At 39.1% G+C, this 13,298-nt stretch overlaps 1 protein-coding gene across 5 annotated transcripts in view; it reads right to left on the bottom strand.

Moving 5' to 3' along the window:
• The window catches only part of FSHR (follicle stimulating hormone receptor), a 106,909-nt gene that overhangs the window by 48,387 nt on the left and 45,224 nt on the right, over window positions 1-13,298 (bottom strand). For all 5 annotated transcript variants that reach the window (XM_032989453.2, XM_032989454.2, XM_032989455.2 and 2 more), the window contains 2 exons: window positions 1,223-1,297; window positions 759-833 (listed from right to left, as the gene is read on the bottom strand). In XM_032989453.2, coding sequence (XP_032845344.2) covers window positions 759-833; window positions 1,223-1,297 — 150 coding nt within the window. The remainder of the gene's footprint in view (window positions 1-758; window positions 834-1,222; window positions 1,298-13,298) is intronic.

Here is a 13,298-nt window from a genome sequence, read left to right as displayed (position 1 = left end):
TTATATAAGCTATGGCTATTAAAAACAATAATTGTTCATTGGACTTTACTGGGGTTTTATGCAGAGGAGAGATTATTAGTCATGTTAAGATCATGTGCTAAAATATGTGAAAACATTTTTGGGTAGCAGTTTATTTTAAGGATGGATTCAATTATCACTGAATTGTGATGACAATCCATGGGAGCAGATGTGGCAACCACAGTTGTGCAAGCGGCATTCTTGATGAGGCTGGTGAATGAAATAAAGTTATACTATACACAAATATATTTGTATCCTAAGGTTTTAATCACCTCACATCATGCATTAATGAAAACCATTGCTATAGTATTGCAGTTGCTAAAGAAAAGAGAATTTGAACCCCTAATACCATATGCATGAAGTATAACATAAGGCAAAGCTATAGCAAAAACAGATGAGATTTTGTCCCAAAGTTCTTGGGAGGAATTTCAACCTAAAGTTGGTTTTATAGACAGAAAAAAGGCCCAGCTCCTTTTCACATCATGCAGTTTCAATCTGATGCTTAGAAAGGCTCAGGGGTCTTACGTGTGTGAATATTATATTGAGGGTACTGTCTTCAGCTTTTCTGAGGACTGTGTGCAGGCCTGGGGATGAAAATGTGGATTGACAATGTGCAACTAGCAGGGGGAGAGAGGACAGTGCCCTGTCTTACTACCAAAAGTGCTCAGCACAGTTTGGACAGAAATGTATCTGTATCCTTCAAAATTACTATAATACTTTCAAAAAGCAAAGGATCTTACAAATATCTGAGGCTCGGAAGGTGCTGGAAGGCATCTTGATCAATGTACACGAGGTTGTTGGCCTTCTCAATCCTTCTGCAAAGAGAAAATGAAACATCCGAAGAAATATATCCATATATTGATCTTAAAATATCTGTGATTTCCCCATGATGTAGTGGTACTATACGCTGAGATTTTCTTTCTGCCAACAGAAGATCTATGTGATTTCAAAGAGCATTCTGCCACAGACCAGCAGATCCCATCACCTTTTGATATCAGCAGTGGTTTGAGGATAAGTTTCAGGCTGACCAGGGAAAGAAAGGGACAGTTAGATAAGATGGAAAAGACAAAGGGAGGTTTCAAATGTTCCTTTATTGCTCTGAATTCTTCAGATCTTACCTAAACCAAACTGTAAAACCTTTGATGCTTGCCTATAATGAATCTTTATAACTGCATCTTTTGAATTTAGATTGCTCGTTACTTACATTTCATGTAGTTTGGGAAGGTTGGAAAACACATTTGCTTCTATGACTTCCAAGGCATCATTCTGTGAGATCTCTCTGAAAAATAATTTAAATGTCAAGATATTTTGAGCCATGGTGAAACAGAGAATGGAAAAGTGAAAAATTCACAAGGAACTTTTTCCAAGATTACTGGTGAGTTTTAAAAATAAGGTGGACAAGAAAACAGTTCCCAAAACCATCAATGAGCTGCCACCAAGCCAAACAACAACAGTCAAGAACAGACATCTTCTGAGGCTGATGTTTGTATCTGTAACGGCAGACCTGCAGCACCTGCTGCCACCATTTCCTGGGTACTAGAAAGCAGGGCCCATCCATCATTGGCTGTTGCATCTCTGACCTCACTAATTATTGATAGAGATTTAATGAAAGCTTTAACTTGGTGAAGAAAAGGGGGTGAAAGCCAACTGAAATAGAGAAGACAGCTAAAAAGTTCCCAAGAAATATGACAACTTCAGCAATAGGACATAATGTTGTCTTAACTTGATGTAAATTACAGAGATTAAGACAGCAGATTTATTAATTAACATTAATTAAAATTAATCAGCAGATACATCTTTATTAGCAGGAGCTGGAGACCACAGATGTGAAGAAGTCTTCCATACCTTGGAGAAAACCTTGTATAATCTCTTCTGTATACAATTAATGTCCATTTCCAGCCACAGAACTGCAGAATAAAAATGGTCAATTTTCTGTAATCATTACACCAGAATGCATCTCCTGGTGGTCCAGAATACTTTTTTTTTTTTTTTTTCTCCTCCCTTAATCTGTGGGATAGCAAAGAGGTGGCTCAGGCTCTGGTGTAATTTAGAGCTCAGGATCTCTCCTGGTGAATCAAGGGGTAATTACTGCAGTGCAACCTGTCCTGATTACATCCCTTATGCTGGCAGTGACCAAGAAAGTTGAGACAAAGACAGCTATGCCAAAAGATTCCCCACTGCCACTTTTGGAAATGGTGCAAAAATGCTATTTCCTAGGCTGAGGTCAGCTATAGGAAGTAAAATTTGTAATACAGATATAACTCAGTGACAATGTGATGGTCTATTGGATTTTAATAGCAAGGTAACCGTGCATGTCTTTGGAATGAAACCTTGGATAAATAGTCAGATTGCAAACTGGCTGGCACTTGTTCCTGGATATCTAGTTCTTTTTAAATTATTTTGGTTGCAAATAGATTCAAACAAGCCTGAGGTAAAACAATAGGTCGTACTGATTGGTACAGTCACAAAAATAATCACAAAAATTATTACAAGTAATATAAGAAGCATTCCACTTCCTTCTAACAATTGAATCATACCTGACAAATTACATGCTCACTTAAGACAAACAAAAGCCTTTGAAAATAAGTTGCTCATCTGACCTTTTCTGCTTTAAAAAATTCTTCAGTGTTTTAATATTTTTCATTTAAATAAGAAATTCTCCCTGCTGTTTCTTCAAGGTTTTTACAGAAGAAACCCAGCTCTTGTCTGCTCTGGTAGCTCTATACTGACTGGAGAATAAGAAAATAAAAGTGCAGGAAGACTGACAATAGGTACTCGGTAGGGTGTGATGAGAACAGGGTTTGTTTAGAATTGCTGAACCACCAGCTCACATGTGAACATGCTCCTCTTTATTATTTAGGTTTCAGCAACAACAAAATTCTTCCACTGAAACTAGGATTCCTTCCCATTATGCAAGATACAGAGCCATTCCAAGGGATGTTTCAAAGACTTTTTATTATATTTCCATTTTCTTTAAAAATAACACATTATAAGAGATACAGTAGAAACAACCACCCCCTATACTGTATTTATATGACAATACAACTAACTTGCTTAACTACAACATAGAAGATTTAACAACATGGGGGGTGTCTCAGACTTTTAAGATTTGGTTTGATTTTGCTCATGTTCTTTCTGGGCAGTCAGCTGTATATTTGCCATTCCCCACAATCTAAAAATCTGTTGTCTAGAAAAAAAAAAATCACAGAAAAAGCACAATTTTTAATCCCAAGAAATCCATTTACCCAGAAAAGATTTCATGCCACTAAACAGCTCAGGGAAAATGTTGCAGACTTGTTGGCCTTATACAAGCAAAAAAAAGTTTATTAAGAAACCACAATACAGTAGTGACCTCACCTGACAGGGCTGCTGAGGGTAATAATTTTTTATGATCCAATCTGCTATCTAAGTTTGGAACAACTTGGATGAAATTTTTTTTTTTTTTTTTTTTTTAATGGAACGCTTAAAACCAAATGTTTCTGCATCAGAAGAATGTTTTGGCTTCTTAAGAGTGGGATGGTTTATGGGCTTTGTTTTGGTTCAAGAAAGGGAAGATACAGATCTGACTAAAGTAAGGCACAAGCAGGCCATGTCACTTTCGAAGGCTTGGACAATGCGTGGTTAAAGAAGGAAGGAAAGAGAAGGAGGAAGATAGGAATTTCTAATGTTTTTTACAAGACTAAGGTTTTAAAATAATTAAATAACACTCATATGAGGTGGGTGTTTCAGAGATTTGGGGAATTACTTTCATTCTAATATTCCCATTCACAGGTACAAAGGCGTCAGTCACTATTTTTTTTTTTTTTTTTTTAATGGGTAATGAAAATTTGTTCACTTAAGATGACTTTTGCTGTCTTCAGCTCAAGGAAAACAACTATTGCAGCTGTTGTAGTTATGAGCCTCTCAAGACAAGTAAAGGGAACAAAAGCGAAACTTGTCAATGGCAGAAGTCTGTAACCTTGCTGGTGACCCTTGGTCCTCTGTGTTCAGGGGACTGTGGGGTGTGAGGTAAAAGGACAATATTTGCTGACCCCCACAATGAGTTGTGTATCCTCTGCTATACTCTCTCCAGGAAATCCTGTTGGCGATGATACTCATCATCATTCTTCACAGATGAATCTCAGTTTACAGCACTAAAGTGCTATTCTTGTCCTCTGGGGTGTCCATGTACCTGTTACAGGCTGTCATTCAGGTAAGGAGTGTAAATTAAAAAAAAACCCACATTCAGTTTAGAAGAACAGTCATGCACTGTGAACAATGGATAACACAAGTCTGGGTTTTGGTTGCCTAATTTGCATGAACAATTTATTCATACCTGGCAAAATAATCAACACCCTGCTCATGGGAAACTGAAAGAATGTTATCTTGGATACAGGTATCTCTGGCATTAAAAGTACAAAACACTACTGCTCACATCAAACAACCAACTCAGCAGACTCTGATCCTCTATAGAGGAGAGCAAATAATACCTGCAGCAGCAACTACAGACAGGAGAGGAGGATTGCTGGCTAGTATTTGTGCAAGTGGTTTGTCTTACAGTATAAATACACACAAAAAGATGATTGCTCGTAATGCATATCTTATTATATGTCTTCACGAGAGAAGATGGGACTGTTATTACATTGTTTGCTTGTAATGAATGATACTATTCACTCTACTGCTACCTATCACAGCAAATCCAGATGGCAATTCGAGCATCATTTCTGAAGCAGGCAAGCCTTTGAATGGATAGTATACAAAACAATAGGGGCAATTTCTTAAAAAAACTCAAACCTCCAAAACCCCAAACCACTCAGTGGTTGCAAAGTGCTTAGGTGTCTGCTAAGCTTTGTTTCCACTGCATGCACAGCTCTGTTGAAATCAACAGTGATCTTCAAAAGCATTAAATTGCTTACTCAAACACAGACTAAAAGAGGCAAAACTATTTAGTAATAATGTTTTACCAAGACATCAGGGATAACTGTTTCTATTTTTCTACAAAGAGAATGTAAGATTTTAAGGTGTGACAACATCACACAACTAAAGAATTTCCTCTAATTTGCCACTGACGTAGCAAACTGTAATTGCTATTACCTATTCACAGGCAAGTGACTGCAGTGTAGCATTTCCATGTGCCATAGCCAGAGCCAGTGACAGTAGGGAGAGTGACAAAAAATGAAGAGGAGGAGGAAGGTGCTGCCTGATGCAGTATAGTCTTAGCTCAGTTTAACCTGCCTGCAAAACTGCCCTTTGGCATCTTCATGACGTCAGTGCCGGAGCCCAGTAGGAAGCATAGGAAGTATTCCTCTTCAAACCAGCTGCACTCACAGTGTGACCCATAAAAATCAAGATACATTGAAACCACCTTTTAAACAATTTTATTAGCAAGCAATTTATAGTTTATGGCAGTTTATTTGTACTCCCGTAAAGAAAAAGTCCCTTCGACTAATCAAAGTCTTACAGCAAAAGCAAGACTGTATTAAACTCACAAACTAATGGTCTTGCAGCCAAGTGGTCTCACATTTCAAAATAATGAAAGAATAAAAGACTGGACATTTATGTGTCTTTTATGATAAGAATTCCTTTCAGGATCAGAATGGGGCACACAGACAGGAACAGGGACATTTTTCCCCTGCTATGAAACGTGCTTATTTAAAACAAATATGTGTGTATGGATTTGTCTATACATACGGATGTAGATGTTAACATAGATGAGTAAGTGGAAACTTATGTCGAAAGAGCAAAGCATATGCATGGCAGAAGACCAGCTTAGAGGCAGATCACAGCGTCAGTCCCTCACATGGTGCCCAGGGACATATACTCTCGAGCATGAAGACCTTGTAATACCAGCTGCAGGAATGACAGTGAGTAACTAGTGTCCAAATGGTGAGCTCAGCTGTATGATGACCACAGTAAATGTACATTTTATGGATTTCTGTGTTTCATCTCCAGGTGGCAGACTAGCAGGGGGGTCTGTCCTGTGTGTTGAGGTTTCTTGGGCACTTGTTTGGTGCATGCACCTTGCCCAGAGACATGGCACATGGTGTGAAGGGGGATTTCCCCCCTCTCCAGCCACCCTGCCCTCCTCTGTAGTGCCAGGTATGACCCACTCCCGGAAAATTCCTGCAACTTTCTTTAAATTCCCTTCCAGAGCAGGTACACACATGGGCTATACACTCAATCTGGTCACCTTGTATTTCCTGCGATACATCATAACTGGGCCTTTTGGCCTTTTATCCTCAGCCTTTGAGGCAGTTTTTGGTGGCATAAATATCCTGTTGATTTCTGTGAACAATTTTTTTCACTCTGTAGGCACCAGCAATTACCAACGATCCTGAAGGTTTCAGGTACTGATTCCCAGAGTAGGTGGCTTCACTGGGCTGTCTCCACTGCAACAAATCAATAGCCTTGCATTGATTTAAGGAAGAAAGGAAGAAAAAAATAGGCCAGTAATTTTTATCTTTTCCCCTCTTTCTTTAAATATAAATACCCTTTAGAGCAAGTTGCTAGCTTAGTTTTACTCAGTGGTTTAAGTGATGTCACAATTTATGTCAAGTTTAAGAAGGAGCTATCAGTAGTGTGTTGTCACTCAGGCAATCCTGCCAAGCATTCATGGGTGAGCACCTGTGGGAACAGCCTGCCATGTGTCTAACCTGAAAAATTAAACACCTGGGTACCTCTGTCTCCATGTTGTAGATGGAAGAGCTCTTATTTATTTCAGTGTGATCAGAAACAAGCCAGTCTGAAATCTCCTTTTGAAAACTTCCCTCTAAAGTGACAGCAAAATGCTACTACATTGATTTAAACAGGTTACAAAAGAAAAGCTATTTTTCTTAAAAGTATTAGAGACTTTTGACCTTTTAAAAATAGATAGTTGACACTTTCTCCTGCCACTTTCCTTGTAACATGAAAAACTTGTCTCCCTAACATGATTTATTGAACATCAGGGAGTTACAGGCTAATATATTTTAGCAGTTATTGACATTTCAAAAATGAATTCAAGCACTGACTCTTATCATCTCTTTACTTTGCTGAAGATATACACATATGTTGTACTGAACTGACTAAATAAGTGGAATACCCATTTAACCAACTGAGTATTAATAGCGATTTCACATTTAGAGCAAAATAATATTCATGTAATTCTTTGAAAAGGGATTATCAGGAGGCACCAATACTGTGTCTTCCTGCCTTCTCCAAAGGGCATGACACCATATTCTCAAATAAATCAGTGCAGGCATAGAAAAAATAAAATGCAAATTTCCACACAGCCAACAGAAGCAAAAGGGATTTTATTTCTTGCTTTAGCACCATGCCAGCAATCGAGATGAAAGTCTGTTGAGAGTTTGGTTGCATCAAATTAATTGTCCATGTAACAGTTTTACACTGGTCTCTCTAATCTGAAAAAGAGCACGATTAGTCTGCAGAATTCGAACTGATAATGACCGGATCCAACAGCAGAAGCCACATCATTATAAGAATTGATTTTATAATCAGTACAGTTTGGGGGGATTGATATCTCCTCATACTCTAGCACTAAGGGGATGTATTATACTAGTTTTAGTTTATTGCCAGCAAAGCTGAAACTGTGTGAAGCTTTGTAAAGTCAGAAAAACAAGCATTGGGTCTTTGGAGGAAACGTCAGCTTTCCACAGAAACGCTGGGTCCATGCAGGCAGCCCAGAGAGATGGGATTTATAACTCGGTGCCCTCCAGCCACTGAGGCAGATGAACCTGCTGCTCCCTGCATTTGGGCATCACCAAGTTTTACTTTTGACAGTGAAAGCTTGTAGGGAAAGTACAAAAATGTCTCTAAAATAAAAACACCCACACTGGCAATGGCAATTTTTTCTCAGACACGATGGGGTCTAGAGGATCTTGAGGCCACGCTGGCAAAGATGGTTGTTCAGCTGAGGAAGGGACGTCCTCGTTCAGAGATGCTGACACAAGCTTCATGCCCACATTGTAACTCCTTCCACAGAAATGGGCTAGCAGTATTTATTGCCACTTATCTTCTATTACTTCTGTTTTGGATTTGATAGTCAGCTAATGATGAATAGTTTTATTAAGATGACCTGGGCAGATGAGGAGATTACATTTGAGATAATCACTCAGGAATGAGGCTGAACGAGGAAATGGGGAAAATAATTTCTGGGTAAAACCAATAGGCAGACTGTCTTGGATTGGGAGAACATGTGGTTTCCAGGATCCTAAGTCTAGTGGCAGCCTTTCCAAACAAGATGTTCCCAGACGCTTCAACAGACAGTTCTGAAATGCTTTAAGGAAGCACACATACACAAGAAGCCTCTGGAGGACAGTTCATTACTAACTCCAATGCATTACAGAAACGGGACAATCCAGAATAGTAAGTGTCTCAGATATGTACAGTGAAACTTTTTAGCTAAGAGGGAAAACAGTAAAAAAAATCTTTCTTACTCCTCAGTTCTGGCATTAAAAATCTTCCCAGGCTTATGAGAGGACTCTCAGTATTTACCAGAGCAAATGATGCAGTATGTTACACCCACTTCAGTGAAAATAAATCTCCATGACCTGATCCATCATGAGAAAAATATTAGCATTGCCTAATGTTAAACACAATTGTGAATATAGATACTATCTTACAGCTGCTAACACCATCTACTACATCTTTCAAATGTCCTCCTGAAGGGATTTATGTTTCTCTTATTCAGTGTTACAGTCTCCTTGTGAAATATCTTTTTCCAGCACAGAGATTTCCTTCTGTCTTCTTTTCTATTTGCATTTATTCTTCCCTTCCATAAAAACTACTTCATATTTTTGTGGTTTGTGTCTAACTGAGATCCTGATCCTACAAACTCTTATCCCTGAGCTTTGGCTCCAGGCTCAGCCAAGACCCTTGTGCAAAATATTTGCATGATTTTGGCCCTCAGATATAACCTACCTGGGAAAAGGATATTTTATGCTTCTGAAGTTCAATCCAAACCTCTGCCTTGTAACAAACTGCCAGAGAAAACACAAGCACCAGCAAGAAGCTACTAAGTAAAAAGCTTTACAAAACAAATGTGCAACAAGAGTTATTTATCTGATTGTGATACTGTGCTGTCATAAGCAGAAAAAATTACCATTAATCCCGAATCTGCAGGTTCTATATTGGAGGATGCAAAGATGACATACTATACAAACATGGGAATTACATATAATCCCTAACCCTTTTTCCAAGCAGCTGATGACAGTCAAGAGGAGCCTGATTCAATACATCTAGAGTCCTATTTGACAAATAACTGAACAGCTCTCCACTATGAAACCTTGGAAAATCACATGCTTCCACCCGAGTTTCCACAACACAAATAACCCTCTTCATCAGCAAACATTGCAAGACTGCACACAGATAAGAAAGTCTTATTAGGGGGAAGGGAACATGTCATAAAACTTGGGCCAAAATTCAATATATTATTATGTTTCTATGATTGTGTGTGTATACACACAATATTCCAACAAAAGCAATAAAAATAACAGTACCATGGCCACATAATGGTGCTTACTCACTAAAACCAGCCAGCAGCACCCTTTCAGCACAATTAACCTCATTTACAAAGAATTTGCTCGTATACACCACAAAGAGTCTCTGCCAAAAACTATGCTGTGGAACTCAGGCTTGTGGAAATGCCAGATGAACAAAAGCTTTCTGCTACTGTCTGCTGTTGTAGTGCTTTAACAAGAAAGTCTTCAGGCTGGGCTCAGCCCTTTGATGGGGAGCACTCAGTACTGATTCCCCCAGAGGAGTCTCCGTAGGAATGAGTCAAACCCCTTGAGAGCCCAGAGGCAATTCCTGGTCTCTTGGGAATGATGTGTTTCGTCTATACAAGAGCACTTTGATCTCCCTGGGAGCCCTTCTCATCCACACTATTCTGGGTCATATCTCACTGGGGACATAGAAAGAAGCTGGAGCTAGAGATGATGCAAAAATCCTTATCTGAAGTAGTTCTTCCTTCTTCATCAAGCGAAGAGTAAGAAGAATCTTCCTCCCCAGCCACAGTGCTTAAAGAAGGAGGTTGAACAAGAAACGTGGTTTGAATAAAAAAAATGTTTTCCTTAGAAATTGCTGTGTCTATTCCTTTGCTGTACTGCATTGCACATACTTGTGATATTATTCTGTCTGGCTTCCTGTGTTGATGTAAATAAACTGGAACTTACAGTGTTTTCACTGCTCACAAGCCTGGCAAAACTTTTTTGTTTCCAGTAAAACACTTTGAAAATATACTACTGATGGGGGGAGGGGGGAGAGGAAATCCTGACCAAACCACAAAAAATACCATTTATAAAAGTCAGATTGATGAAATACACTTTAAAAATAATAATAAAAAAAAGAAAATGAAATACATCATTTCCGATTAGTTTCATTGCTTTAGTTGAAACTGAAGGAGATTTCAGACTCTGCAGAAGAAGGCATGGAAATCCATTTGTTTTAATATATTGGATTTGTATTTACATTAACATTTTACATTTTAGAGGAATGCATATTTTCCTGTAATTTTAAATAAGTATTGTCTCCAGAAAGCACACAGCTCAATACACATAAAGACACAGAAGTACACAAACTTGAAGGCAATCCTGTGAGAGCAATTTAATTTTCACATTTAAAGGAATGGTTTGTGTATGTTAAATACAGAATTAAAAATTCAAAGGCAACTGCTATATTGTTTCTTCCATCAGACTGAAAACAAAACACCTATTTTTGGATTATTTTAACAGGAAAATGAAGAAACAAATATAACACATATTATGAAACATAATCAGAGCTCCCTCTGAATGATGTTTTATCTTGAATTTACCCAAATCCCTAAGGATTTGGACTGGATCCTTGGATAGGAGTACATTTTTCTTACATGCAGAAAGGTGCAGCAAACAGGAAGCAACCAGCAGTACCAGCACACACCTCATTCTTCTACACAAAGGTAACTCGTTTTATTATTTCTATTAGTTTGAAGATGGTTCAGCAGGATGGCTCTGGTTAAGAGGCTACCCAGGTGAATCCCTAATGTCCCATGCCTATCTGAGAGTCTTCAGTGAGGACAGATTAGACAGCAGAGTACAAGGGCTTTTAATTTGTTTTTTCCTTGAGAGCTAAATTACTGATAACATGAAGTGGGTACTTCAAAACGGCAGGATCAGGACTTGCCTCTACAGTGGCACCAAATTAACTTGAAGACCACAAAAAGCCCCAAACCAGATGTTTCAGTTTCATTGTTAGAGTAATTTTATTCTGATTTCGTTGATTCTCATCAATTTAAACATACTTCTATCTTTTGGTTTTGTGTTTTTTTTTTTTTTTTTTTTTTTTAAGTGGCACACACTTCTTAGTAATCAACTTTATATCTTATTTTCAGTTAAATGAATGCAACTCTGTGAGCATACAAGTCCCAAGAAGCTTTAGAGAGAATACTCCATTTATTTATGAGACCTGCTAAAAGAGATTCATGCTACAGAGTGGCTGTGTTTCTGCTCACTTTTTTCTTTATGTACTGCTAAAGTCAATTTAAGGACATTCATCCACTGAAGTCTGGGAGGAGCAGAAGAACTCATGTTCACTTGGATATAACCTGAACTCAGTACACTCCTGTCTCCCATCCAGTCCTGTGACTCTCCTAGGTACATTTTGCCTCATAATTCAAAATGTACAGAAGGGTAGCAACAGGATGCATGCTCTTATATCCTCCTCCTCCTTAAAGACGTGCAGATGGGGACTCGTTAGGAGAGCTAAGATTTGTGCATGACATGACTAGTTACTAAGGTGCCAAAGAAGGAGAAGAAAGACCCCCATTAAACAGGGAAGAATGCCCTTGATTTTCCTTTGGGTCACATTTACTTAAAAATAAGGTGAAAAAATTCTATAAGAAGTGACTGGCAAAATCTTCCATTTAGCCACAGACGAGGCAGAGCACAGCCGAAGCAATCCAACCCTCTGACAGTGCCCACAGTGGAGCGGGGTCACCCGCTGAGACACCAGCTCTGCTGCGGAGCCTTTTCCAAGTCTGGCCCAAAGAGGCTGCTGCTGAAAGCCAGCTGTGGCAGCCTCAGCTTGCACTGAATCACCATCTCCTGAGGGCACAGGCTGAGATCACCATCTCCTGGGATGCAAGCCATCAACCTACCCAGGCGAGAATAAACCATTCATCACACACATGCAGACTGGGTATGAACAAGTGACCTAGAAATCTGGAGGGTTCCAAGTCCTCTTACCCTTTGCCTGAGTCATTCTCCTGTCACACGAAGCTTGTTGTGATGAATTTTGTGTGGGCTGTGGGTGGGGGGAAAGAACAACCCAAAGTCTACTTTCTCGTTTAGTCCTAAAATTATGCATAACTCATTCAACAACAAATAAAAGAACAAAATGCCTATGGAAGAGAAGAGGAAACTGTGGTAGCAAGGGAAAAACTTCTTTGTTGCATACTGTATCTTCATTTGAATTCCAGAATAAATCTGAATGAATTATATTTTTTAATTTGCTTAACCATGCTAATAGTCACCACGCACTAGTGGTTTTAGCAGTATTTTCTCTTTATATGTATGACTCAAGAATTACCATAGCAACTTGCTTCCTAATTAGCCTTCAGTTACTAACAATCAATACGATTAGACAAGGTCAGGGCTGGAGTAAGCTCTATAGATTTTTAAAAAGGCTACTGAGAGTCAATAATGGCAAGAAGAGGAGGAGCAGGCTCCTGAACGATCCTCCCAAAGGATGGTTGCTGTTCTGCTATTACTCGCTGTCCTGTGAACAAATGGAGTTGTGGCAAATGAGCTTTGCCGTTTACTCAGATTTCAGCAAGCTTTTAACCTGCTGCCAAATTCACAACATATGGAGAATAGGAGCATCCTTAGATCTGCAGATAAAAAGACGCCTTGCTGTCACACCAATGGGACCAATGCTGACTGCACACCACCAAAATCAAGAATAAATATGTGATACATTTTTATCAGTGTAGCTATATCTGAAATCAATCTCCCTGTGTGGGAAGGATCCCTGGAATAAGGTGAGACTGGCCAGTTCGCAGGAAGATGCTCCCTGGGATTTAAGCCTGTGCACTGTTTAGCTGTGACCCCATTAGGAAGCACCCCCTCTACTGACCTGAGCGATTGCCCATTGCTGACACAATTTCCTCCTCAGTTTTACAGCCTGTTTCAGTCGTTAACATGTTATCTCTTACCCTGAAAGCACAGTGCCTGGCAGCACAGTAGGATGAAAACATAATGTGCTATTCAGTGGTACTCTGGGTCCCGGGAATACAAAACAGGCTCCTTGGCACTGACAGATGAAGGCTT

The sequence above is a fragment of the Tyto alba genome, unplaced genomic scaffold, assembly GCF_018691265.1.
Source record: "Tyto alba isolate M040663 unplaced genomic scaffold, T.alba_DEE_v4.0 Super-Scaffold_16, whole genome shotgun sequence".
Taxonomy (NCBI): Eukaryota; Metazoa; Chordata; class Aves; order Strigiformes; family Tytonidae; genus Tyto; species Tyto alba.
Note: the sequence above shows the minus strand (reverse complement) of the source record. Positions and strands in the feature narration are given on the sequence as shown.